Source organism: Pristis pectinata, chromosome 4 (assembly GCF_009764475.1).
Source record: "Pristis pectinata isolate sPriPec2 chromosome 4, sPriPec2.1.pri, whole genome shotgun sequence".
Taxonomy (NCBI): Eukaryota; Metazoa; Chordata; class Chondrichthyes; order Rhinopristiformes; family Pristidae; genus Pristis; species Pristis pectinata.
Genome location: NC_067408.1, coordinates 34,315,231 through 34,342,158, shown reverse-complemented (window position 1 = coordinate 34,342,158; position 26,928 = coordinate 34,315,231). Strand labels below are relative to the sequence as shown.

Below are 26,928 nucleotides of genomic sequence, written 5' to 3'. Positions count from 1 at the left end.
GCCTGCCTAGCTCGCCATCCTATCTGCACTTGGACTTTTCTGCTTTTGGTCTCCCACTCTGCTCCAAAGAAGCTCAAAATAAACCCCAGGAACAGCTACTCTTCTATCTAGGCTCGTTAGGGCTGTTCAAGCTCGGTGTTGAATTCACAATTTGAGCATTTTCAGAGCATCAACAATTCCAACCTCATATCTTATATTTGTTCCTTTCTTCCTGGTGATTTCAAATTTCTGTCATCTCCTATTTCTATTTACGCCTCCCTCAGACATACCTTTTATTTGCTTTTGAATGAGTCATTGATGACTTCGATCTCAACCTTGGAGCACACACAAACATGAGTCCTGTCTGCAAACTGCAGCTCAATTACTGAGGTTTGGGTGACCTTGTTTCTGGGCTGTAGTAAGTGCATTCATAGCAATACGACATGCACCCATTCATTGCCAACACTCCCTAACAATTGAAAGAGAGCTGGTTGTCCTAAGGTTAGAGCTGTAAAAGAAGTGGAAAAAGTATATTCTGTGTTTGCTCTTTTATTGTTACTGGTTTATTATTGTCTTATGTACCAAGATACAGTGAGAAGTTTTTGCTTGTGTGCCATCCAGATAGATCATGCCATACATAAGTACATTGAGGTAGTAAAAAGAAAAGACAATGCAGAATGTAGTGTTGCAGTTACAGAGAAAGTGCAGTGCAGGTAGACAAATAAAGTGCTTTGTTTGCTTTGTTTGAATATGCTTTGTTTTTATCTGCCTATTTTGTGCATGCTGAAGAATGGAGGCAGCAAAAGTTTGCACTCACCTTATTCCAAGTAGATACCACCAGAAGAAGCAATCAAGCTAGTGTAGCAGCATGCCAGATTTCATTCTGACCAAAGTTGAAATCAGCATCACTTTAAAGGTCACTTATTCTACAACCATTTGTAAGACTGGGACAATGGCAAATCCAAACTTATAGTATTTTCTACTTGAGCCATTTTAAATTTTGCAAGCTACAATATCCTTCACCGTCACCCCATCTGTCTCTAGGATCACTGATGTCTGCAGACAAAATCCTGGACCATAACATTTTGATCCTGGGCCATAGCAACCAAGGGACATTGGATACCTTACATTCTCCACTGCTTTCTGATTTTTTCCGCTTAAGATAGTTTGCATGCATTACCTGAATTTTGTCAAGTCTTGTCAGATATAAAATCCAATAGATATTCATTCAGCCCAGGGGAAAGAATAAAGAGAAATTCAAATTATATTGAATGCCAACATAATGGAATGCTTGGAAAGTTATGAAGTGAGTAGCATCCTTCCCCTGCAAACTGATGAGAGCTGTGTGAAAATTGTTGATCTCCACAAAAGAATCCCTGCATTTTATTTTTGAGATGGCAAAAATCAAACTCTAGACTCCTGTTTCTTTTCTAGGTATTAGCTTACTCATTCCACCGGAAGCCATTCCTCGAGGGAAGATCTATGAACTATATCTTACTGTCCACAAAAAGGAGGACGTGAGGTACGTAGTAACTTCAATGTTTAATTACATTACAATGCTTTTCTATTTTTACCTTTATAACCATTAAAGAGTAACAAGTTTCTTATTACCATCCTGACTCTGGGTACATAAATTCTCATTTTGAACAACAATTCTAACAAAGTGTTTCAAAACATCAATTTAGTGATGCAGATTGCGGGGCAGATACTAACTATCTAGGGTTCTTTAATTCATTCATGGGATGTGGGTAACACTGACATAATTGCCATTGAGAAGGTAGTGGTGAGCTGGCTCCCTGTACTGTTGCAGCATATCTGATGATATTATTCCACAGTGTTGTTGGATAGGATGCTCCAGGGTTTAGACCCAGTGATAATAAAGTTATACCAATATTTTTCCAAATCATGATGGTGTACAACATAGAGGGGGAACCTGTATGTGGTAGCATTCCTATGCACCTTACTGCCCTTATGCTATTTAATAGTATAGCTTATAGGTTTGGGGGATGCCACTTTGGTAACCAAGGCATGTGACAACAGTATATGTTGCAGGTGATACACACTAAATATGTAATGTAAGTAAATGTTCAGAATGATGAACAGGGTACTAATCAAGGTACTCTTTTGGTATTTGGGCAGGCATCACAGGCAAAGCCAGTGTTTACTATTTATTCCTAATTGTCCTTAAGAAAGTGGTGGTGAGCTGCCCACAACAGTCTTTCTAATGTAGGTGCTCCCACAGTGCTGTTGGGTAGGGAGTTACAGTATGAGGGGCCAGATTGCTTTGTTCTATATTATATTGAGCTTCTTGAATGTTATTGGAGCTGCATTCATCCAGGCAAGTAAAGAACATTCCACCGTTCTCCTGACCCTGGCTTTGTTTATGTTGGGAAGGCTTTGGTGCTGAGATTGCTCTGTAACTTAGAAGAAAATCTACGATTTTTAGAATTACAAGTGTAAGTGAGCTGAAAATAAGACTGCATCCTACAGCAAGATAGGAATAAGAAAGCATCTCGGTTGTTAAGACATTAGATATGTTCAAGGATGAATTAGATAGATTTTAATACTACTGGGGGAATCAACAATCTTTGACATCAAAAAGGAAAATGGAGTTGAGGCCAAGGCTCAGGTCAGCCATATCTTGAATTACAAAATGAGCTCTAGGGCCTGTATGGCCTACTTCTGCTTCTACTTATGTTTTGTACGCTTAATAGCTCAATTCATTGATATTGAAATTTAAAATAATACAAATAATTGTTTTATTTACATGAATTGTCATTTGTTATAAATTTGCAATTATTTACAAGGCACTTCTGGAAATAGATTTAGCATTGCAATTCCACAATACTCATTGTAGTGTCAAACTCGAGCTGCATCAGATTCACTTATCCAGTGATATTACTCCATTTCTTATCAGAGTCTGGTCAAACCTGATTTTAGGGAGATAATGTAACTTCAGTGTAAACTATAAATGGATATTTACACACAACGGTCCTTATAAATCACAAATATAAAGTTATAATTTGGCTTGAAAATACCATTTAATTAAAGGTGTCCCTGTTACTTCCATTTATGGTTTTTATTTCCAAAAGCAATATCCTCAGAATTTTATTTGAATCATATAATATAATATTTTCATTTAATCAATCTGAGAGGAAAATTTAACAAGAATGAGTAATTGCTTGGATGGTCACTTGCATTAGTTTCTTCTCATGATAAATTTTAGGTTTTCTTTATCATCAATTAAATATCATCAATTTAAAACACAAGTGAGTTTACAACAATTGACAATTAGACATCTTCAATATGTGCTAGACATTCTTTGTTACAGTTTAAGGTGGTCCACAGGATCCATATGTCTAAGGATAAGTTAGCCCGTTTTTATCACCATATAAATCCTACATGTGACACATGTAATTCGGAGGTGGCTTCCCTGACACATATGTTTTGGTCCTGTCCTCTTTTGGAAAAATATTGGAAAGACATTTTTAATATTATTTCAATTGTATTGAATATTGAGTTACAACCTCATCCTATTACTGCAATTTTTGGGTTACCAATGATGGATTCTGGTCATCTATCCGCTTCAGCTTGTGGTATGATTGCATTTGTTACATTAATGGCCAAGAGATCTATTCTATTTAAATGGGTCCTATACCTCCTACCACATTTCAATGGTTTTCTCAAACTATAACATGTTTAAACTTAGAGAAAATTAGGAGTGGTTGATCCTTCGCTTAAATTTGAGGAAATTTGGAGCCCATTTATTCAGTATTTCCATATGATGTAAGCAGACCTCTTCCGAATCCCTTTCAATAACCTTCTATTTGAATAAAGAGGAGCGGAGCTAACAACATAATAATGTTTTTTAACCGAAGAAATAACAGTCCAGCTTTTTTTTTTGAAGTTTTTGGTTTGCTTTTGTTTATTATTATTATCTTTTTTCTTTGTTGTTTTATTATGTTCTTTTTTAATTTTGGGGTTCTCTTTACATATAATCAAATTTCTTTTCAAATTCTTTTGTATTAGATTCATTTAGTAAGAGACTGGGAGGTTGAGATTATATATTTTACTCCCTGTGCTTGTATATATCAACTGTTATTATTGTAATCCCGATCTCTTTGCACCATGTGTATAATTACTATTGTTATGTGTATTATTTTGAAATTTAATAAAAAGATTGAAAAAGAAAGAAAATTAGAAAGTAGTATTTTAGCTTTACATAAAAACAAAATAAAAATTATCCTCAAAGTCCTCATATATATCTAGGAACAATAAAGTCCTCACACAGTTTAGTAAAACCATTCTAATTTTTTACCCTTTAAAGAGAAAAGGAACCTTTATGCTATGATTTTGTTAAGAGCAACTGTATGATGAATGTAGCAAACATAGACGAAAATAATACATTTTCTGAACTGTTTATTCTGCATTGCTCATTAATTTTTTAACATTTTGATAATTGAGGTTACCTCTAGCAGGGTGTCAGACCCTGCTCAGTCCAGTTGTCAGCTGTGGGCCTCCAGGTGTCCTGCTCACTGGGCCAGTCATCCTCAGCATTCAACATTGTGCAGAAGGAAATCTGGAGAACTGGTCCATTAAGCTGAAGAAACAATCACCCCAAGGAAACTGGGAGGTAAAAAAAATGGTTTTGCCTTCTCTATTAACAGATGCATTCTCTTATAAATAGTGTTGTATATAAGATAACTGTCAATTCTAAAATAGTGCTCTGAGAGAAAGAATTCTAAGTAACTTACAAATTGTCCATGGTCAATTGATGAACACAAATATCTTTGTGACTATATAAGATGGCAATGGAATTTAATGTGAAACTTCTGAAAATTGGTCAATCTAATGGCCATTGTTAGTAATGATTTAACAGCAATTGAATGAGAAATATCAGCATAGCAATTTTCATTGAGGTAACAAAAGTGTCCAAAAATGTGACATTAAGAAATGAAGATTGCAATCAGAAAATGGCTTTATAATGCTATATTCTTAATAATATATAGGTGTTTGCACTATAAGGAGTTTTATGGTATCATATGTGGCTTACTTGTTTTTATGATGCATGTAATATTTACTTCTTAAAAGTTATTTCCCTGAAGGCATTTAGGATTGACCACATAATAAGAGAGTGAGCCATACATAGAGCAAACTGGCTAAGTGTAGCAAGGTCTCTTCCCTGAAGAACATTAGTTGAATTTTTATGAAAATTTAGCAGCCTTAATGGTCATCTATTTCAGTGATTTTAAAAGCGCGAGTTATGACTCTTGGGTGGATAGCAGGATGTTTTAAAATGGGTCGCTATTTCTGCTTCCTTAAATAAAACTTATTATTACCAGCAGGCTTGGGAGAGCCATTTGTTTAAAATGGATCACCTGAAAAAGAGTTTGAAATCCAGTGATTTAGTCTTAGATTCTTGAATTCATGTTGGTATTCATCTGGTATTAGGATAAGGGTAAGATTTCTTTATTAGTACATATACATCGAAATACACAGTGGAATGTATCTTTGCGGAGAATATTCTGGGGGCAGCCCACAAGTGTCACCACGCTTCCGGCGCCAACATAGCATGCCCACAAGTTTCCTTTCTTTGTTCAGCGTTATAATGTAGGGAGATTTTGCCAAAACAACACCATGTAACTTGTAAATGGGAATAAATTATTTTAAAAATATATAACTTTGGCATGCATTTAGTTCAATGCAAAAGCAAAATATAGTAGTTGATGAAAATCTGGAATATAAGCAAATGTGGGAAAATCTAATGGGTCTGGCAAGGTTTTTTGAGAGATGAACCGAAGTGGGCCAAACCTGTGATCCTGAGCCCACCAGGGATGGTGTCACAGCAGGAGGTCCTTTCTTTTTGGCCCAAAGCATACTGAACTCAATCAGCTTAGTCTGGGTAGTGGCAGGGCCTCCAGCGACCCAGTGAGAATGCTCAGTCCCCAAAACTCTCTGAAAGGCTTTGACAGTAGGCAATGCCTGTCTCTTTTCCCACTTAGAAAATCTATGAGTGATTTTTTTTGTTGCTTATAAAATATATCTGGCATTCTGACATTTAAAAACCATGAAAGCAGATGAAAATAGTTTAAAAAAATTAATTTTAATCAATTATAAATCAAAACTGAAGAAATAATTTTTTTTAGTAAAATAATGTAGCCTTTGCTGTGGCTTTTTGTCTTAATCTACAGGCCTAAAATCAATGGCGACTCAGATTCTGCTTCTGCTCTAGCCAGAACCATAATCAAGAGGTGGTTCCCTAGCATAATGTATCATGAAAGCATAGAATTCTTACAGCACAGAATGTGGTCATTCAGCCCTGGAGTGAATAAACTTGAACTTGAACTTGAATACCATATAGGGCAATCCTTTCAGTTCCATTACCTAGTAGAAATGCTGAGAAATCTGACCACAACTGGACTCTGCCTCTGGATTCTATAACTGTCAGTAAGCTTGGCTATTATGCATTTGACAGAATGTGCTGGATTTACTATCATGCAAATTGGTATTGGTTTATTATTGTCACTTGTACCAAGGTACAGTGAAAAATCTGTCTTGCATTGATCGTACAGATCAATTCATTACACAGTGCATTGAGGTAGTACAGGGTAAAAACAATAACAGAGTGCAGAGTAAGATGTCACAGCTACAGGGAAGTGCATTGAAGATAGACAATAAGGTGCAAGGTCATAACAAGGTACATTGTGAGGTCAAGAGTCCATGTCATCGTAAAAGGGAACCATTCAATAGTCTTATAACAGCCGAATAGAAACTGTCCTTGAGCCTGATGGTATGTGCTCTCAGGCTCCTATATCTTCTGCCTGATGGGAGAGGAGAGAATGACCCGGGTGGGGGGTCTTTGATTATGCTGGCTGCTTCACTAAGGTAGTGAGAGGTATAGACAAAGTCCATGGAGGTTTCCATGATGTGCTGGGCTGTGTCCACAACTCTCTGCAGTTTCTTGCAGTCCCAGGCAGAGCAGTTGCCATACCAAGCCTTGACGCATCCAGATAGGATGGACAAATGCTGATGGTTCTGTTTGGACCATTGACATTAGCCAAGGAGATTGGGCCCTGAATTAATATTTCAGGTCAATAACTTATCATCCCCCACACTTTCATGAATCTGTATAGTATATTTTTCACTGTTATTCACTACAGCAGATGTGCAAATGGATATTGGAATTGACAGAACATATTTAGGGGAGAATCTGAAGCTAGATGCTTTAAAAATATTCTGTACTCCTAATTTTCCATTTCAAATCTGCTGTCCCTCGAACTTGTTAATATGGTTTCAGAGAAAGATATGTCTGTTTTCCAATAGAGGACATGGCAGCAAGATAGGAAATATCTCATCGGCTGAACAGGAGTTAATTAAAGAATAGGACAGTTAAATCCAAAGCAATGAATCTGTTAAATACATGTTTGCTGTAATTGTTATGTTACTGGTTCATTGTTGTCATTGTTCAAAGTCAGAGCTTTTTTATCACAAACTCCACTGAAGACCAAACACCCAGCCCACCAATTATCACCAGATTTCAAATTGTTGGCTGTACTACGTTCATTGTTGTTTTAATTAGCTTAAGGGCAACTTCAGGGCAGGGAAATAATTGAAAAATCCCAATGAGATGTTCAAATGTGCATTTCACACTCCCTATGGAAAACTGTACTTGAATGTTGAAATTAATTGTTGCAAGTTCAAACACTAACATCTAAATTGCAGATGCTATAAATCTGAAGCAAAAACAGAAAATGCTGGAAATACTCAGCAGGTAAGGCAGCATCAGTGGAATGAGAAGCAATTATCTTTTTAGAGTTTGTATCAGGGCTTGCTGTAGTTGGCATTGGTTTGCCTATACCCTGAATTGGAGTCAGAGAGATCAAGAAAGGAAAGAGATGGGAAGAGTCAGAGATGGACTGTGTGAAAGTGAGAGCAAGGTGGAAGTTGGCAGCAGAAGCGATGAAAGGTTCTGATGAAGGGTTCAGGACCTGAAATGTTGTTAACTGTTTCTCTTTCTAGAGGTGCTGCCTGACCTGCTCAGTATTTCCAGCATTTTCTGTTTATTGGTATTGTTTTATTATTGTCACTTGTACCATGGTACAGTGAAAATCTTGTCTTGCATACCATTCGTACAGATCAATTCATTACACAGTGTATTGAGGTAGTACGGGGTAGAAATAATAACAGAATACAGAGTAAAGTGTCACAGCTACAGGGAAGTGCATTGCAGGTGGACAATAAGGTTCAAAGTCATAACAATGTAGATTGTGATTTCAAGAGTCCATCTCATCGTATAAGGGAACCGTTCAATAGTCTTGTCACCATGGGATAGAAGCTGTCCTTGAGCCTGGTGGTATGTGCCCTCAGGCTCCTATGCTTTCTGCCTGATGGGAGAGGATGACCCAGGTAGGTGAGGTCTTTGATTATGTTGGCTGCTTCACCAAGGCAGCAAGAGGTATAGACAGATTCCACGGAGGGGAGGCTGGTTTCTGTGATGCACTGGGCTGTGTCCACAACTCTCTGCAGTTTCTTGCGGTCCTGGACAGAGCAGTTGCCGTACCAAGCCGTGATGCATCCAGGTAGGATGCTTTCTATGGTGCATCAATAAAAATTGTTGAGTGTCAAAGGGGACATGCCAATTTTTTTAGCCTCCTGAGGAAGTAGAGGCACTGGTGAGCTTTCTTGGCCATGGCATCTATGTGGTTGGACCAGGACAGGCTATTGGTGATTTTCACTCCTAGGAACTTGAAGCTCTCAACCCTCTTGACTTCAGCACCATTGATGTAGACAGGTGCATGCACACTGCCCCCTATCCTGAAGTCAATGACCAGCTCTTTTGTTTTGCTGACATTGAGGGAAAGGCTGCCGTCATGACACCATGTCACTAAGCGGTCTATCTCCTTCCTGTACTTCAACTCATCATTATTTGAGATGCGGCCCACTACAGTGGTATCACCTGCAAACTTGTAGATGGAGTTAGAGCAGAATCTGACCACACAGTCATGAATATATAGGGAGTAGAGTAGAGGGCTGAGGACGCAGCCTTGTGGGGCACCAGTGTTGAGAATAATCATGCCGGAGGTATTGCTGCCTATCCTCACTGATTGCGGTCTGTTGGTCAGGAAGTCAAGGATCCAGTTACAGAGGGAGGTGTTGAATCCCAGGTCTCAAAGTTTGTTAATGAGTTTGCTTGGAACTATAGTATTGAAGGCAGAGCTGTAGTCAATAAACAATAGTCTAATGTAGGTGTCTTTACTGTCCAGATGTTCCAGAGATGAGTGCAGGGCCAGGGAGATGGCATCCACTGTAGACCTGTTTCGGCGGTAGGCGAAATGCAGTGGGTCGAGGTTGTCTGGGAGGCTGGTGTTAATGTGTGCCATGACACTTATATAAGTAAGAAATGATTACTTTAAATATAAACCAATAATATCATAGAACCAGAGAGTGGACAAAAAACTTTAAAACTTACAAAATAATAAATAAAAACAGATTATCTCAGAAATGCTCATCAGGTTCAGCAGTATCTATGGACAGAGAAAAGTTTTAGGTAATAACATTTCATCAGTACCTTCTGTTTTTCACTTCGGTGATGCTGTCTGACCTACACTTTCTGCTTTTATTTCTGATCAGCACTGCAGTATTTTGCGAATGAAAATATATAGCAGAACAATGGGCATCAATGGAGAGGCCTAGTTAATATTTTAGGTGAATGTCAAAGCAGGACCAACAGGCTGAATGGCCTACTCCTGTTCCTAAATCCGCCTTGCCAATTCTGGAAATGTTAATGTCAGCAATTTATACTTCACAATCTCACTGCTGTTCTTAATTTTCTTCGGTTTCCTGTCTCCAGGGCTGAATTAATGCTCCTGCATACTACTTGACTAGTTAAGTGGTTGTTAAACCACTTGAGAGGTGGGAAATGAGCATTACAGCAGGCAAGAACCTGATTGGCCCTCTTTTCTGCCAAAATACCTGATGAAAAACGAGAGATTGACTCAGATATCCTCTGGGTAAATTCAATTAACAATTCCAGCTGCCATTATTAAAATCAACAAGACAAGGCAATAATTTACCCACCTTTTTTTTAACTAATGGACAATATCCTCGATGATGTCTTTCTTAAAGTTAGTTCATAATTAAAGACAAAATGCATGAGGAATGTAGATTTTGTGAAGTAATATTAGTGTGGTAAAGTTGTATGCTATATGAATTTATTTTTATGCAATCACCATAGGACAATACTAACAAATTTAAAGTAATCAAAGTAAAAGAGATGATGTCAGAAATTGAAAGACTACCATACAGTTTTCCATTTCAAAGATTAGATTAATGTTCTTGCATTTTACTCAATTAATTTGAGAGATGGGAAAAGAAATTACTGGACTATGGAGAAAGGGCAATGGGATTAATTGAATAATTCTACCATGGAGGGATGAATAGCCTCCTGCAGTGCTTAATCATTCTATCACTCTTTGCAAAATAGTTGATGATGAGCTAATTTAGGTTAAATTAAGATAACATGGTTTTAAACACGCTTTAAACTCTGATTGAGCTCATCTTTTCTATGGAAGGAAGAAGTGCTAGAACACTATTTTGCACATTAATTGTCCTTTGTGGAAAGGAAGGTTATGTGAAAACTAAGTCAGGAATAGATAGTTTATAAACAGTGTGAGAAGCAGGGAGAATCAGAATAATATTCACACCCACAGTGATAATATTCCGATCTCCGATAATTTAAATTCAAGAACGAAATTACAGCCATAACAGTGTATTGCATCATGATGGCCATAAAGGTGGGATTACATCATTAAATATTACCATTGTAATGCATTGTTGTACATTCATGAAGTCATACAGTTTGGAAACAGCACCTTTGGCCCATTGAGTCTACACTGACCATCAAGCACCCTGTTACACTAATCCTACACCGATACCATTTTACTCTTCTCCCACCACCCCCCCCCCCCCCCTTCCACTTCCTCTGATCCCACCACACATCTACACATGAGGGGCAACTTACAGTGGCCAATTAACCTACCAACCTGCACACCTTTGGGATTTGGGAGGAAACCTTTGCAGTCATGGAGAGAATGTGCAAACTCCACGGTGACAACACAAGTGGTTAGGATTGAACCTAGGTCACTGGAGCTGTGAGGCAGCAGCTCTACTGGTTCCGCCACTGGGCAACTTTGTTTTCCTTGTGCAGATCCTCACTCACTAAGGACATGCCCATAATTGAAATATATCCTCTTTCAGTTGAAAAGGACCTTGCACCTTATTGTCTACCTGCACTGCACTTCCTCTGTAGCTGTGACACTTTACTCTGTACTGTTATTGTTTTTACCTGTACTACCTCAATGCACTCTGTACAACCTCAATGTAACTGCACTGTGTAATGAATTGACCTGTACAATCGGTCTGCAAGACAAGTTTTTCACTGTACCTCGGTACAAGTGACAGTAACATACCAATACTACTTTCACAAAATTGACCTCATTTTAACCCTTTTCCTTGAGTCCAGCAAGAATTGCTCTTACAGATGGAAAGCATTGGTGTAGAATGTTTACTCTCCATCGACAGTACACCCCCACTGGCAGAGATTTTTACTTTCTGCTTTCAAGAGGCATCAGACACCCTCATTAAAGGCAGGTGCATGTCACAGAAACAGCCGGAGGCCCTGGCCCGCTGCCATCATTGGGACTTGCATGTGAATTTAACTCAAACACAACAGCTGCAAGTCATCGAGTAGGTTAATGTAAAAGCCACAACAGCAGTGCTAATGATTTTTTCCATAATTTTGCTGAGTTTGTGAGTAGCCAAGTAACACAATAAGTGGCCAGCTTAGATTTGTTCTGCTTTTTGTTGACAGAACAAATCTGGGAAAATTCCATCTTGTCAGGGAGTTGCCAGTGTTGTAGTTCCATTGGAACAGCTTATCTCGAGGACAATGAATTCTGAAGCAAATGTCTTCAGTATTAGAGTCAGGATGGTGTCAGTCCATAGCCTTTGGTACTTCTGGCACATTTAGCAATTTCTGGATATTATGAGATGGGTGGATAGGTGATTCAGCTTGGCTGAAGACTGACAACTATGATGCTGAAGATCTCAGATGTACTGCTGGCTTGTGTTCCAGCACCTTTGAGGAGGGCAAGATACACGGAATCTCCTCCTCTTTTAATGACAACACTTCACCAGATCGACATACAAAGGAGCTGGAGGAACTCAGCAGACAAGGCAGCATCTATGGAGGGAAATGGGCAGTCGATGTTTTGGGCCGAGACCCTTCATCAGATTTCCAGCACCTGCAGTCTCTTGTATCAACATCTCATCAGACTTCACTTTAGAGTTTCAGAGCTTTGATCTGAGATTTTGTTTGTGCGACCACATCGTTCTGTTCATTGTCACACACTAACCTGACTTAGAAGTCTATCGCCAGTATTTCCTTGTTACTGGATCTAAATCCTAGAACTCCCTAACCAGCAATACTGAGGTAAAAATGCAATGATGCAAGAAGGGTGGCTCACCAGCACCTTCTCAGGGGATAGGCAATAGTTTCTGGCTACACCAGTGCATCCCATATTCCATAAATGTTTTTTTTCAATGTATGTTCATTCACTTTTAGCATGATATGTAATTGCAGCTTTCTAGTACCTCTCTCCACCCTTCCACATCCTCAGACTGCTTGTCTGTTACCCAGGTACTGTGTCTTGCATTAGCTAAACATTGCAATAACAAAAATCATTGAAGTACAAATTTGAGTGAAACATCTCATTGTTGGTTGCATAATCAATAAGATCTGTAACAAAAACAACAAAAAAAAAGATTAATTCTAATTTGGCTCACAAGCCTCATTTAAATAATTTAATTGCGTTTTGGATACTTGTGTCATCTCCAAATATCATCCAAATTTTAAGGATGAGAGTAACAGGCAAATGCTGAACAGAGGTGGTATTGTTTGTTATTGGAGGACAAATATATAAAATGTTATTCATTGTCCATAAGAAAATAGTGTCTACTTAGGTTGAGTTGTTGATGGAGTTTCATATCCAGCAAATTCCTTCTAAACTCAGTAGTCACCTGCCTTCATACAAACAACAAGGTGGAACAACCAAATACCCTAATGCTCTTCAGTTGAGTAAAATACTGCCCACCAAGCTTTTTCAGCTGTTCTCACAGTACTGCACGGGAGAGAATTTGTTCAATCATTCTGTTCCCTTGTAGAGGCAGAAGCGAGTTCAAGTGTCACCCCTTGATCCATGATCTAGATTTCTCTCTCGCCGCCTTGAGTCTTCGCACTCAAATTTAATAGAGGAATGACTTGCTACCTAAACTGTTCCTCACACTGTAGAAGCAGATACTATCATTTGACATATTTGGGCTAAAGTGGAGTTTGGAAGATTGGGAAGTGATATTATTACAATACAGAAGGAAAGTGATGGAACATTGTATCCATGCTAGTCCCCTCAGTCCCATTCCCTCCCTTATTTCCTTATACTCCCTCAATTTTTTATCTCTCACATACCCATTAACTTCCCTTTAATTCTTTTGCACTTGCTTACACTAAAGGGTAAATTTACATTAGCCATTTAACCTGCCAGCTTATCTTTGGGATGTGGGAAGAAACTGGAATACCCAGTGAAAACCCATGCAATCAAGGGGAGAATGTGCAAACTCCACACAGACAGAACCCAAGGTTAGGATCAAACCCGAGTCCCTGGAGCTGTTGGTGAATAAAAGTGGACCGAAGGTATTGTCGGCAACACTTTCAATTGCTTTGCTGATAGCTGAGAGCAGACTGGTTAGACAATAATTAACCTTATTGGCTTTGTCCTGCTTTTTGTGAACAAGGCTTACTTAGGCAGCTTTTCCTATTGTTGGGTAGATGCAAACGTTATAACTATAATAGAATTGCTTGACTAGAGGCATAACTAATTTTGTGAAGCACATCTTCAATATAATAGCTGAGTTGCTATGTGGCCCAACAGAAATTCTGTACCCAGTGCTCTTGAATGTTTCTTGGTATCACTTGGATTATATCAAGTAGGCTGGTGAGTGGCTTGAGTGATGGTGTGGATTTCAAGAGGAAACTGAAATGGATCATCCACTCAGCACTTCAAACTGAATGTGGTTCCAAATACTTCAGCCTTGTTTCCAGCACTCAAGTATTGGGTCCTTCCCTTGCTGAGGACAGAGGTGTTCTTGGAACCTCCTTCCCCTGTTAGCTGTTTACTTGTCCACCATTTTTCACAATTTGATATGGCAGAACTGCAGAGCTTTGATTTGAACCTTTGGTTGTAGGATCTCTTAGTTCTACTGTCGAATGCTGCATTAGCAGTTTAGTACCCATGTGGTTCTGTATCTCAGTACCACCAGGGTGATACCTCAGTTATAGAAATGCAGGAATGTCTGGTACTGCTCCCAAAATGCCCTTCTACAATCCTCATTGAACCAGGGTTGATCACCTGGCTTGAATACAATGGTAGAGTGAGGAAATACTGGCCTATGAAGTTACAGATTGTGGTGATGTATTTCACTGCTGATGGTGTATTGTAGTTCTTGCCCAGTTTTAAGCTCCTGGATCTGTCCTGAGTCACCTCAGCATGACTGTAGTGCCACACAATGTAATGGAAAGTGTTATGAACCATGCTGTGGTAATTTTCATTCATGTTATCGTGAGCAGATTCATCTGCCACAAAGAGACTGGTGAGGATGAGATCAAAATAGGTTTATCCCTCATTGATTCACTCACTACTTGCCTCTGATCCAAGATGGTAGCTGTCTCCTTCAGGATTTGGCGATCTCAGTTAATGGCAGTACTGTTAAGTCATTAGCGAAACACTGCAGATGCCGGAATCTAGATGAAAAAACAACAAGATGCTGGAGGAACTCAGCAGGTCAGGCAGCATCCGTGGAGAAAAGCAGATGGTCAACGTTTCAGGTCAGGACCCTTCTTCAGGACATTGGCAGTCTGCTTTCTCCATGGATGCTGCCCGACCTGCTGAGTTCCCCCAGCATCTTATTGTTTTTTCACTGTTAAGTCATTCTTGGTGACTGGCGTTGTGGTCTCCCACCCAGAGTAAAGTCTGTGCCCTTGCTACCTTCATCAGTTTATCCAGGTGATAATCTGAAGGGACATTTCCTTCCTGAAGTTTGTCCTGATGGTATGAGACTTCAAGAGAGTTAATATTGAGGAACCCTGTGGTAGATAGGTCAGGTAGTTTATTTAGGCTAGAGAATGAGGGCCAGGAACTAAAGTCAGGATAACTGTTGGGTATTTGGGATTGAGATGAGAGGAAATTTCTTTACTTAGGGCAGTATTAGGAATTCTCTGCCGCAGAAGGGTGTGGATGCTCATTCAGTGAGTACCTTGAATTTTCGAAATATATAATGAGATGTGAGGATTGTACAAGAAAGTAGATGACATACAAGATCAGTTGTGATCTTATTGAGTTTTTCTGCTGAACTAAATATACCCAAATTTTATAATGCACATTGTGTTCTCCAATGAAGGAGAAAAAAAAGGTGTGAATTAAATTGCCATTATTTCTAAAATACAAGTGGAATAGAACTCTTTTAAAAAGGATGCACAGCATTTTGAAACTTTGCATAAGAGTTATGTTAACAATTTGAATGGAGCCACTTCTTTAGGTATTCTTTGTTGTAAGAGGTTTTAAGATGTCAAGTTTTAAAATTATGCATGTATATTTTCCATCTATTAATTCAATCTTTCTTTCCCCAGTCTTAGTGTTCTTTCTGTGTTTGATATAACATCAAATGTATTCAGTTTAATTTGACTCTTTAGTTATTCTGCCATTTATTTTTTAAATCTTCCAATTTAATTGGTTAAGGAAATGCCCTGTTGTTTTATCTGTTCACTTAAGTTCCAGATGTCCTACTTCCCGTAATGTAATAGTAACAAGGGGGAACCTAACCAATATAAAACACCACTGGATGCCTGCAAAAGCAAAACTTGGCCCATTAACTAACTAACTAAATATTGCACATAGAAACATTTCAGTTCCTTTGAATTTCACCTTAATATATAAATGTCTATTTGTCTTATAAATCAAAACGAATGGATCACAATTGAACACCATGGTTAGACTTGCATATATTACAGAGATTTAATTACCCAAGTGCTTTTTTTAGATTCCAAGACTACTAAAGAAGGAACTTCCTTGATACCATACACATCAGAGTTACCTGCTAATCCCTATGGTAACATAATGTTGAAATTCCACATCAGTGTAATTGCTTGAAGTTTTCTTTTAAAGTAATTTAGGGTCAATCAAGAGAACTTCTTTTTAATTAATACTTACCTCCAGAAAAGAACTGAGAACCAAAAGACACGTGGGCTGGTAGGTTAATTTGCCATCATAAATTGGCCCAAGTGTGTAGGTGAGTGGTAGAATCTGGAGGGGTTGATGGGGATGTGAGGAGAATAAAATAAGATTAGCAAAGGATTATCATTACTGGGTCCTTGATGGTTTGTTGGGCTGAAGAACCTGTTTTTGTGCTGTATGAATCTATGACTAAGAGTTTATAATCAAGAGAAAAAGTAAATAAACCAAGACTTAAGTTTTGGGGACTGTAAAATTGTGGATATGTGGAACCACTGAAACTGACTAGAAATAAAGTTAGTGATCATGGAAGAATCAATAAGGAAACATTTTTTAACTAATCAGGAATTCTAGACACTAGCAGAAAGGGTATGTTGGAGCAGCATTGTGAATAGTTAACAACTTTTGATAAAAATTGAATTTAAAATACAATTTTTAATTATTTCTGGTTGTGAACAACCCCTCTTGATATTTAGGTAGTATTATTAATTTATAATTACCTGTATTTTTAATATCAGAGTGTGTGAACTGAAAGCAGATAAAATCCGTTGGCTTGGAAACATCAATTCTCTCTCTCTCTCAGTGATCTACTTCTTGACTCATTTTCTATTTCTTAATTCTGTCTAATTATTTTTATCTTATAAAGGTTTTAGCTATTCTTTGCTTGCTGTCTACTATTACGACATCTGGGAAAACAATGTTCAAATTATTTTCTCTAGGCATTTTGTGACCTCTGAAACACTAAGCTCCCAAATATCACTGCTGATTTGTTTTCTATAAAGCTATTCAGTTTGGCATTTAAATTAGGTTTAACTTTTAAATTCACCTTCAATCCACCTTTCTTTTATTCTCATGGGAATATATTTACATTTCCTTTAAATGGTCTTTCAAATCCTTTTTGAACATAGGATGCTATTGCTGAGACATAGATGGTGAAGCTTAATTCTGGCACTTGATATGGCTGGAGTATCCGTAAAATAAATAGTGTGTATTTTGATAATTCCATATTTTGAATGGCTACACATATTATCAAAAGAATGAAACTTTACTCTAAGCAATCATTTTGCTGGAGTACAGAGGGAGAATGTTGCATTATAAAAGATACTCTGATTAAGGTGGAGCTTTGCTGCCTCTTCAAATTACTTAGGTAGATTTTAAGAATCCCACAACAGTCTTTGAAGAAGTAGTGGAATTCTCCAGGTGACTATATCAGATTTACCAGTTATTTTTACTTTCTGTTTTTAGAATTATCCTGCATAAAAAAGGCTAAGTTAACAACCATCTTTCCACTTCTGCATTGTGCAAAGCATTTTGAGACCTTTGAGAATATTGGTGTACAAGAACTGGCATCTCTATAACACATCCTGAAATCATCAGTGTGTCTCAAAGCACCAAACAGTCAATTAAGTACTTTTGAAGTGCAGTCAGTTGTGTAATGTAGGCAAACACAGCAAATGATGTGCACACGGTAACATCTCACAAACAAAAATCCCCATTCTGATTCCTGGGCTAAAAGCTCATACCAGTTGGGGCAAAGTGAGATTATTATAATTATCCTCAGCATGCCTGGATTTAGGGAAAGAAACATCAGTTAGTTTTATTCTTCTAATTAACATCTAACAACTCTTACTGGGAAGTGATATGTACAGATGTCAGGTGAGAACAAGATCTTGTAGAGTCAAAGAAGACATCAGCACTTACTGTATTTTGGTAAGGTAGTTAAAATTGCCAGCAGTAGACAGTATATATATAAAAAAAAGTAATGGATGGGAATTTGGAAACAAAATCATGAATAAGATTTCTTAACCAGGAAAAGATTGTTTTTTTGGCTCTAAAGTGTGATGTGATTCAATCCTAAACCTAACTACTTATGGATTTTAAAAATAAACCCTAAAATAAGTAAGGACCAATCAATTAATTGCTGCTTTGTTCATTGTTAACCCCTTCAGAAAACATTATATGTTAAAAACAATATATTTTTAGCACCGAAAAAAGCCTATCACTGGTAAAATTCACTTCATGTAAATATTAGAAGATATTAATCAGGGAAATCAACTTAAGTTGCCATTGTGGCGTACTGTATGCTAAACTAGCATTGTTTGCTTTGCTCTTCATTGCATTTGTGTGGTTGGCATTAAGAATTTATGTACATATGTCATAACACTTTTTGTCTTTCTTTCCGCAGGAGGTATTACATTTGGGGCAAGAAATTCCTTCCAATCCTTATTATTGTCAGCTGGATGGACAGATGTCCCACATATTTACTGAAACATTGGGTAAATACACACTAGTCGGTGAATCACTGAACACAACTGCAGCAAAGCGTCTGAGACTAGTTCTGTTTGCACCAGGAACATGCACATCATTGGAGTATAGCATACGGGTCTATTGTCTGGAAGATACGCAAAATGCACTGAAGGTAAACAATTAAACCTGATTTTAGACAAACCTACTGATGTTAATAGGTTGCATCATAGGTGGATCAGCTAAGCAAGATTAAACAATGCAATCAAAGTAACATTCAGAACTGCACTGCAAACTCAGTCAGGTTTGGGTGACCTGCCATTTCACCATCAGGGTGGTATTTCCATCAGGGTGCAGCTCACTCCTTTCCCTGCTACTGTAGAAGGGCACATGTCCTCATTAGGTAACTTTGAGAAAAGATGCAATGAAAGACCTCCTTGGAGCATTGTCCCACATGATGGGAAATCAACCCCTGCTGTTAGACTGGCCTATGTTCTTTGGTTTTATCCAAAATTAATTTTGTGGTTCCTTCGAAGAAGTGCTCCTTAGAAGAATAAAGCTTCAGACTTCTTGTCTAAGTAGGCAACAAAAGAAGATAGGACAGGTGAACGTACCTGGACTATCCAAATTAACATCTTGCCCCCAAAAAGGTTGCAGCTTTCCATTACAGCTATCTTGATACTAATCTATTCAGCCTGAGCTACACTCAAACCTCCACAGTATACAGTATTCAGTGCATATACTGCTCTAGTTATATGTTGTAGCACTAGATCTATTTGTCTATTCTTTGTAAGTTGAGCAGTGATTTAATTGAAGTAATTAAAATGACATGGGAATTTGATAGTTTGGGTACAGAGAAATTATTTCCTCTGGAAGAGAAATAAGAACCACAAGTATTAATCTTAAAATAATATGCAGGTTGGTTAGCAGTAAAATAACATGTCACTTCTTTATGGGCAAGTGATAAATGAGGTCAGGATGTAGCTCCTGAAAATGGGTTAATTGAACTTTCAGGATTGAGATTGTTGGAGTTTTGGAATGTGTAGGATAAAAGATGTCCACAGACGTGAAACAAAGATGAGTAAGTTGTGTTAAGGCACAGATCATCATAATTAAACAAAATGATAGTGCAGGCTGAAGTGGGATGAATGGGGGAAGATGTTGATCTGAAAGGGTCCTGCTTTTATTATTATTATTGATCTACAATCAATCCACCAAATGGAACTGAACTCAGAAATATACCTGGCAAAGTAAGAGATCCAAATGCAGAAAATATTGGAAGCCAGATGCTTCTATCATACTTATGAAATATGGAGTGTTTTGACACCAAATGTTACAGGATTAGTATTGAACTTGTTTTTATTCAGTTGGCATGCTACCTAATCTTCAACTTGTAATTTACAAATGAAAATTCAACAGATCAATTGAGCTACAATTTGGCATCTGCAAAATAAAACATGAAATAACACACCTTTCGTTAGTAATTCAATCCAAATCTTATATCCATTAAGTGGCTGTTCGACTGGCTGAGCTCTATGGAAACATTTTTCCTTGAAATGGCCCAGTTGAGATCACGATGTATCTCATGAATTATTATAGAGGTGAAATTGTATCCTTCAGTTCTGCAGTGTAGAAAAGTAATCCAGTGTCACATTATATCACTGATCTGCCTTATTGGCTAATTATATTGGCTCTTGGAATACAGGAAATAACAAAAACACATTTTTTGTCTCTTAACTAATTAAGCTGCTTCAGATATGATTCCCTAAATACTAATCATAATGGGTTGTTTCAAGTCTGTTGAAAGAGGAAACTGTTTTAAAAATATCAAGTCGTCAATAAGATATTGTAATAGACTTGCAATGTTTTCAAAAAGAATGATCATCCATTTGCACATCTCTATTTGATCAAGAATAGCTACAAATAGTTCAAATAATAATAAGGTTTGAACTAATTGTTGTTATCTATATCAATCCTGTTCCATGTTTGATTTACAGTTGCTACCTGTGGCATTTCAGGTTGTAGCCCTCCACTTTCTGAATCTGAAAATTTTGTAAATTATCAGAATACCACAACCACAATATAAATCTTAAATAAGTTTTAATTGTGTAATCTATGTGAAGTAAAATTGCATAACGAAAAACATTGAATTTGATTTTGTTAGTATTATCAGGCATCAATTATCTAAGAACCCTCAAACTTAAAGTAAGAGATTTGGGATTGATTTTTAACTCCATACAACAGGCAGAAATACAATTACAGACTGAAAATTGCACATTTTTATTAAACAATTAATTTATGGGATGTGGAAATCGCCAAAAGTATTGCATTTATTCTTTGTCCCTAACTGCCCTTGACAAGTGATAGTGAGCCACTGCAATCCTTCTGATTAACTTATTTCCTCAGTGTTTTGGGAAATGCAAAGAGTTAGACCCAGTGCTGATAAAGGAACTGTGATTATTCCAAGTAAGAATGGCATGCGATTCGGGGGGGGGGGGGGGGGTGCGCGGGGCGGGGGATGTGATTTTACTGTTCCCCGGTGGTTTTCCTCCTCCTTACTGGTAGAAATCAAAGGTTTCGAAGTTCATGTCAGAGAGGCCTTATGAAGTGGATTATGTAACTGGTATATTGCTTTGGGCATCATTGAAGTGGGTTGTTTTGTGCTGAATGATGTGTAAATTTCAAGAATTGTTGAAGCTACAAGCATCCAGGCCATGGAGATATCACACTCTTGACTTGTTCCTCATAGTTGTGGAAAGCTTTTGGGGAGTCAGGTGAGCCACGTGTAGCAGGATACCTGTCTTTGACTTTATAATTGCAGTATTTATGTGGCTGGTCCATTTGAGTTTCTGCCCAATGGTAACCTTGAGGATGTTGATGATGGAGGTCTAGGTAATGCTAATGTTGTTAAATGCTGTGTATAATCGGTTAGACTCCCTCTGATTGGAGATGGTCTTTGCTGTGTGTTACTTGCTCTTGGCCAACTCTTGTCTGAATGCTGTAGGTAGACATGGCTGCTTCATTACCTAAAGAGTTATGAATTAAATTAAACACTGTATAAATCATCAGCTAGCATTCCTATACCTGATCAGATGATGGAAAGAAAGTCATTGATGAAGCACTAGATGATGTTTGTGCCTCAGAGACTGCTGTGGTGAAACCCTACAAGACTGTGTTGGGGCAAGGAGGTGTGACTGTGAAAGTCAGTTAGAAGAACCCTGCAACAAAAATAGTTAAATTTAAACAAAAAATTACTGCTGCATTTTGAAGTTTAATTTAAGCTTTGAAAATTTTTTAGTAAATTACACAATAGGTAGTTATCTATAATTCCATTTGGGAAGCTAGCTGCTTATTATCCTGATTCAAAGCAATTAAAAAAGAATCAGAAAAGAACATGTGTGCTTCTTTGGGGATTTGATCAGACAATTCATGAATTCTAAACATTGAATAAGTCATTACCTTCCACTGTCATTGAATATTCACCCAAGTATCATTCATAAGATGGCAAGAAAGACACAGAATGTCTAATTGTGGAACATTGTCCCGCAGAGAAATGTGAAAGCTATTATGTGGAAACAATCTATCATATTCATGTTAACCATATGACGTTGCTTAATGGTAAGCAGTAACTTGTTAGTCCATATTAATATTCACATGCAAGCAGGCTTGTTTCTTTCTGCTAGTATTTCATTACCTGTTTTTGGAGATTAAATAAATTAAGGAAAAGCTTATATGCACAGATAGCATATGATACAGGAATAAGAGAAGTCTTATTGGTGAAAATGTTCTTTCACATTCTCTTAGACCTTATGGTTTTGAACTGTCTCTGAAATGAAGGTAATGAATATCTATGATGCAACATAGTGTAATTAATACCGTTTATGATAGAGGTGTGCCCACACAAAAGTGGTGAATGTTATTTGACAGATCAGTTTCTGAGATTTGTTTCACCTTATTGTTTGGTTGTTTGTTGTAAGCTGAAATGAGTAGTGAGTGAAGTAGTGAGAGTGGGTTTTGAGTGGATAGATGTTAACAAAGCAGGTGAATTAAAGAAGGATATATCAAGATAAATAGTTGAGAACAAATATGGAACAAGGCAATGAGTGAGATAACTTAAAAAGCATCAAGAGAAAGCAATAAGAAAGGGTAGATTTTTAATATTAAATATGGGAAATTGGAAAAGAGATTTAAAACAGATAGTTGTAGAGACATTTCAAAAATAGCATGATAACATTTTTCTATGGAATCATGAGACTTTTGTCTTAAGGGAAGGAATAAATTGTCAGGGAAACACAGGACCACACATTTAGTTCACTCGATTGACAACAGGCTCAGTCAAGATACCAAACTTCACTTATTAATTCTTACTGGGAGGACCTCTGTTCATTGAATTGGAGGAGCGTCAACAAAAGTGATGCTGTACAAATGCTGAAGTGAAGGAAGGAATGATGAGGCAGAGGTGGGGCACAATCCTGAGAGATTCTACGACTATATTAAAAGAGAATAGGTTCCCCTAAAGATCAGCATGGCTGCCTGTGTATGGAACCAAAGGAAATGGGTGATTTTTTAATGACTATTCCTCTTCAGTTTTTATTGTGGAGGAAATGATGGAAGCTAAGGGAATGAGGGAAATGAGTAGTGTTGTCTTGGAGACCTACAAATTAGCAAAGAGGAGGTATTGGAGGCCTTAGGTGCATTAAGGTGGATAAAGATAAGACAAGATAAGATCTTTATTAGCCCCACATACATCAAAACACACAGTGAAATACATCTTTTGCGTAGAGTGTTCTGGGGGCAGCCCACAAATGTCACCACGCTTCCGGTGCCAAAATAGCATGCCCACAACTTCCTAACCCGTACGTCTTTGGAAAGTGGGAGGAAACCGGATCAACCGGAGGAAACCCACGCAGACACGGGGAGAATGTACAAACTTCTTACAGACAGCAGCCGGAATTGAACCTGAGTCGCTGGCACTGTAATAGCGTTACGCTAACTGCTACACTACCATGCCTGCTCCAGGGCCTGACCTAGTGCATTCTCGGACCTTGTGGGAAGCTAGAGTAGAAATTGCAGTAGCCCTTGCAGAGATCTTTGCTTCATCTCTGGCCACAGGTGAGGTTCTGGAGTACTGGAGAGAGGCTAATGAGGTACCACTGTTTCAAAAGGATAGCAAAAACAAGCCAGGAAACTACAGGCTGGTGAGTGTCAGTGATGGGTAGATTGCTGGAGGGGATTCTGAGGGACAGGATCTACCAACATTTGTAGAGACAAGGTCTGATTCAGGACAGTCAGCATGGCTTTGTGCGTGGGAAATCGTGTCTGACAAATCTCTTGGATTCCTTGAGGAGGTAACCAAGAGGGTAGATGAGAGTAGAACAGTGGATGTTGTCTGTATGGACTTTAGCAAGGCCTTTTGCAAGGTCCCTCGTGGCTGGCTACTCTGGAAAGTTAGATTGCATGGGATCCAAGGGGAGATAGCGGATTGCATTCATGATTGGCTCAGTGGTAGGAAGCAAAGGGTAATGGTCAAGGGTTGTTTCTCAGACTGGAGGCCATGGTGGTGTGCCACGGGGGTCGATGCTGGGACCTTTGTTATTTATAATTTATATAAACGATTTGCATGTGAATGTACAAGGAATGGTTAGTAAGTTTGCGGATGATACTAAAATAGGTGGTGTTATAGATAGTGTACCAGGTTATGAAAAATTACAGGGGGATCTTGATCAGCTCGGTATGTGGGCTGAAGACTAGCAAATGGCTTTTAATCCAGATAAATGTGAGTATTGCATTTTGGGAGATTGAACCAGAGTAGTATTTATACAGTGAATGGTAGGACCCTGCAGAGCATTATGGAACAGAAGGACCTAAGAGTGCAAGTGCATAGTTTGTTGAAAGTGGCGTCACAAGTAGATAGTTGACCTTCATCAGTCAGGGCACTGAGTATATGAGTTGGGAAGTTATGTGACAGTCATATAAGACATTAGTGAGGCCTCACTTAGAGTATTATGTACAGTTTTGGTTGCCCAGTTGGAAGAAAGATGTGATTAAACTAGAAAGGAATGCAGAAAAGATTTACCAGAACATTGCCTGGACTTGGGGGTCTGATTTACAAGGAGAGGTTGCGTAGACTAGATTTTATTCCCTGGAACGTTGAAGATTGAGGGGCGACCCTCAAAAGATCATGAGGAGCATAGACAGGGTGAAAGCACATAATCTTTTTCCCAGGAAGGGCACACTAAAAACAAGATGGCATAGGTTTAAGATCAGAGGTGAGAGATTTAAAAGGGACATCAGGGGCAGCTTCTTCATGCAAAGGGTGGTGTATATTTGGAATGAGCTGCCAGAAATAGTGGTTGAGGCGGGCACATCAGCAACATTTAAAAGTCATCTAGATAAGTACATGGATAGGAGTGGTTTAGAGGGCTATGGGCCAAACATGGGCAGGTGGGACTAGCTTGCTGGGCAACACAGTCAGCATGGATAAGTTTGGCCAAAGGGCCTGTTTCCATGCTGTATGACTCTATGATGTGTATGCTGGCGATACTCAGGTTTACCTGCCTTGACCCCTCTAATTTTTCTGAACATCCACTACTGGAAGAGCAGAAATTAACTCCAAAAATCCTGGGAAAACCAAAGTAATGGGTCTAAACTGAATGTCCTGAAAAATGATCATGGGAATTGTGATGTGGAATTTATCCTGTACACATTACCCCATGCAGCTAACAGTGAGCTGTGTATAAACTATCATAATTGCAACAAGCAGTCAGCATCAACTGTACACTACAGCAAGAAGGCAAAATACATGAGAGGCTGACATATATTGCATATCCTCACTCTGCACTTCCTTAAAGGGGAGATATTGTGACCACAGGAGGTAATTGTAAGTGTGTAACTTATGTGGAAAAAGACGTGAGAGCAGGAACCACAATGTTCCACCTGTCCGTGGGAAGCCTTTATGTAGGACATGCAAGCCCACACTTGGCTACAGTGCTGCAAAATGTTTAATGATACTGCATGCACAGTCAAGGTCAGTGACTGCATCTTCAAATGCCACATTCTAGCAATGGCACTGCCAATTCCAGATGCTTCTCAATCGACCAGACTCCTCTCTCTAGCCTACCACCAATCAAGACTTTACATGCTCCACCACTCTCTCGTACACGACACTAACACAAACCTGGCAGACATATTCCCTGTTCTGACAAAGGGTCTCCAACTTGAAACATTAACCCTGTTTCCCTCCCCACAGATGCAAGCTGACCTTCCAGCACTTTCTGTTTTGTTATAGTACGTATATCCTAGCTTGCATACACTGTCAGCCATTCAACCATGACAGTCACATCACCCAAATACATTGCACAATATTCACAGACTTTCTTCTCTTTTGCAGGACTAGGCAGTACACAACTAGAACAGCAGAAGCTAACTCAGGCGGGTATATCCAGAGCTGGTTCCCTTTCTCCCTTGGAGGATGTGGCCATTATTGTTAGAGTGGCCACAGGGTGTGGTTAACAGTGGGGTTTAAATGATGGATGATGATAACATCCTTGTATCTAATTCTCCTCCCCATGTCCCATAATCTTCCTTGGTTTGGTAGCTGCATGCAGTGTGAACATACATTTCTTACCTGCCCCACACACCATCAACTGATCACAACCTTAGCTTGGTGCCTTTCCCCTTTCAGAATGCCAGGAAATGACAGCCGGCTAGGCACAAGCACTAAGTGAATAAACAAGATACCAGTGATGTTAAAACAGTCACTTAATGCCCACGCACAGCCATGAGCTTGGATACCAGCACTGCCCTTAATTTAGAGGATACCACAGAGGCAAGGTTTGCCTGTGGTAAGACACTGGATATTCAGCCAGGACAGGAAGAAGAGGGTAGTACAGGTGGCATCTCCCCAGAGAGATCACAAGATTTTGTTCAGAATCAGATAAATATTTTGGCTCTGGTTACAGAAAGAAAACATTTGAGTCTGTGCTATGTTTGGTGTATTGGCACACCTGCCGGAAAGCTAGCATCAGAAATTCATGAATTCAGTGCCTGATGGCCAATGTCTCAGCCTCTATGCACCACAGGCAGATGCTGCTTGACATCACCTTGGTGCAATGCAAGACCAGACGGCTCGTGTCCAAGCTCAGCATGAGATCTAAGCTCAGACTCTTCTCTGGCTGTGAACATACGCATAAAGAGGTTTTCAGGGTGTTGCAGCAGTCCAGCAAATTACTGAGGCTCCTGCCGTGTCACAGGATGACAGCATTTGTCCTCTGTCCCTGCCACTCGCCCAATGTCCTTGCAAACCAGACTGCTTCCTCCCATGCCCAGATGGCACACTCCAAAGCTGGGCACTCTAGCTCGGAAC

At 38.8% G+C, this 26,928-nt stretch overlaps 1 protein-coding gene across 1 annotated transcript in view; it reads left to right on the top strand.

Moving 5' to 3' along the window:
* Nucleotides 1-26,928, top strand: part of unc5a (unc-5 netrin receptor A) — a 354,681-nt gene that overhangs the window by 303,501 nt on the left and 24,252 nt on the right. Inside the window, exons 10-12 of the mRNA XM_052013762.1 lie at nt 1,414-1,501; nt 4,444-4,612; nt 18,505-18,738. Of these exons, the coding sequence (XP_051869722.1) occupies nt 1,414-1,501; nt 4,444-4,612; nt 18,505-18,738 (491 nt within the window). The remainder of the gene's footprint in view (nt 1-1,413; nt 1,502-4,443; nt 4,613-18,504; nt 18,739-26,928) is intronic.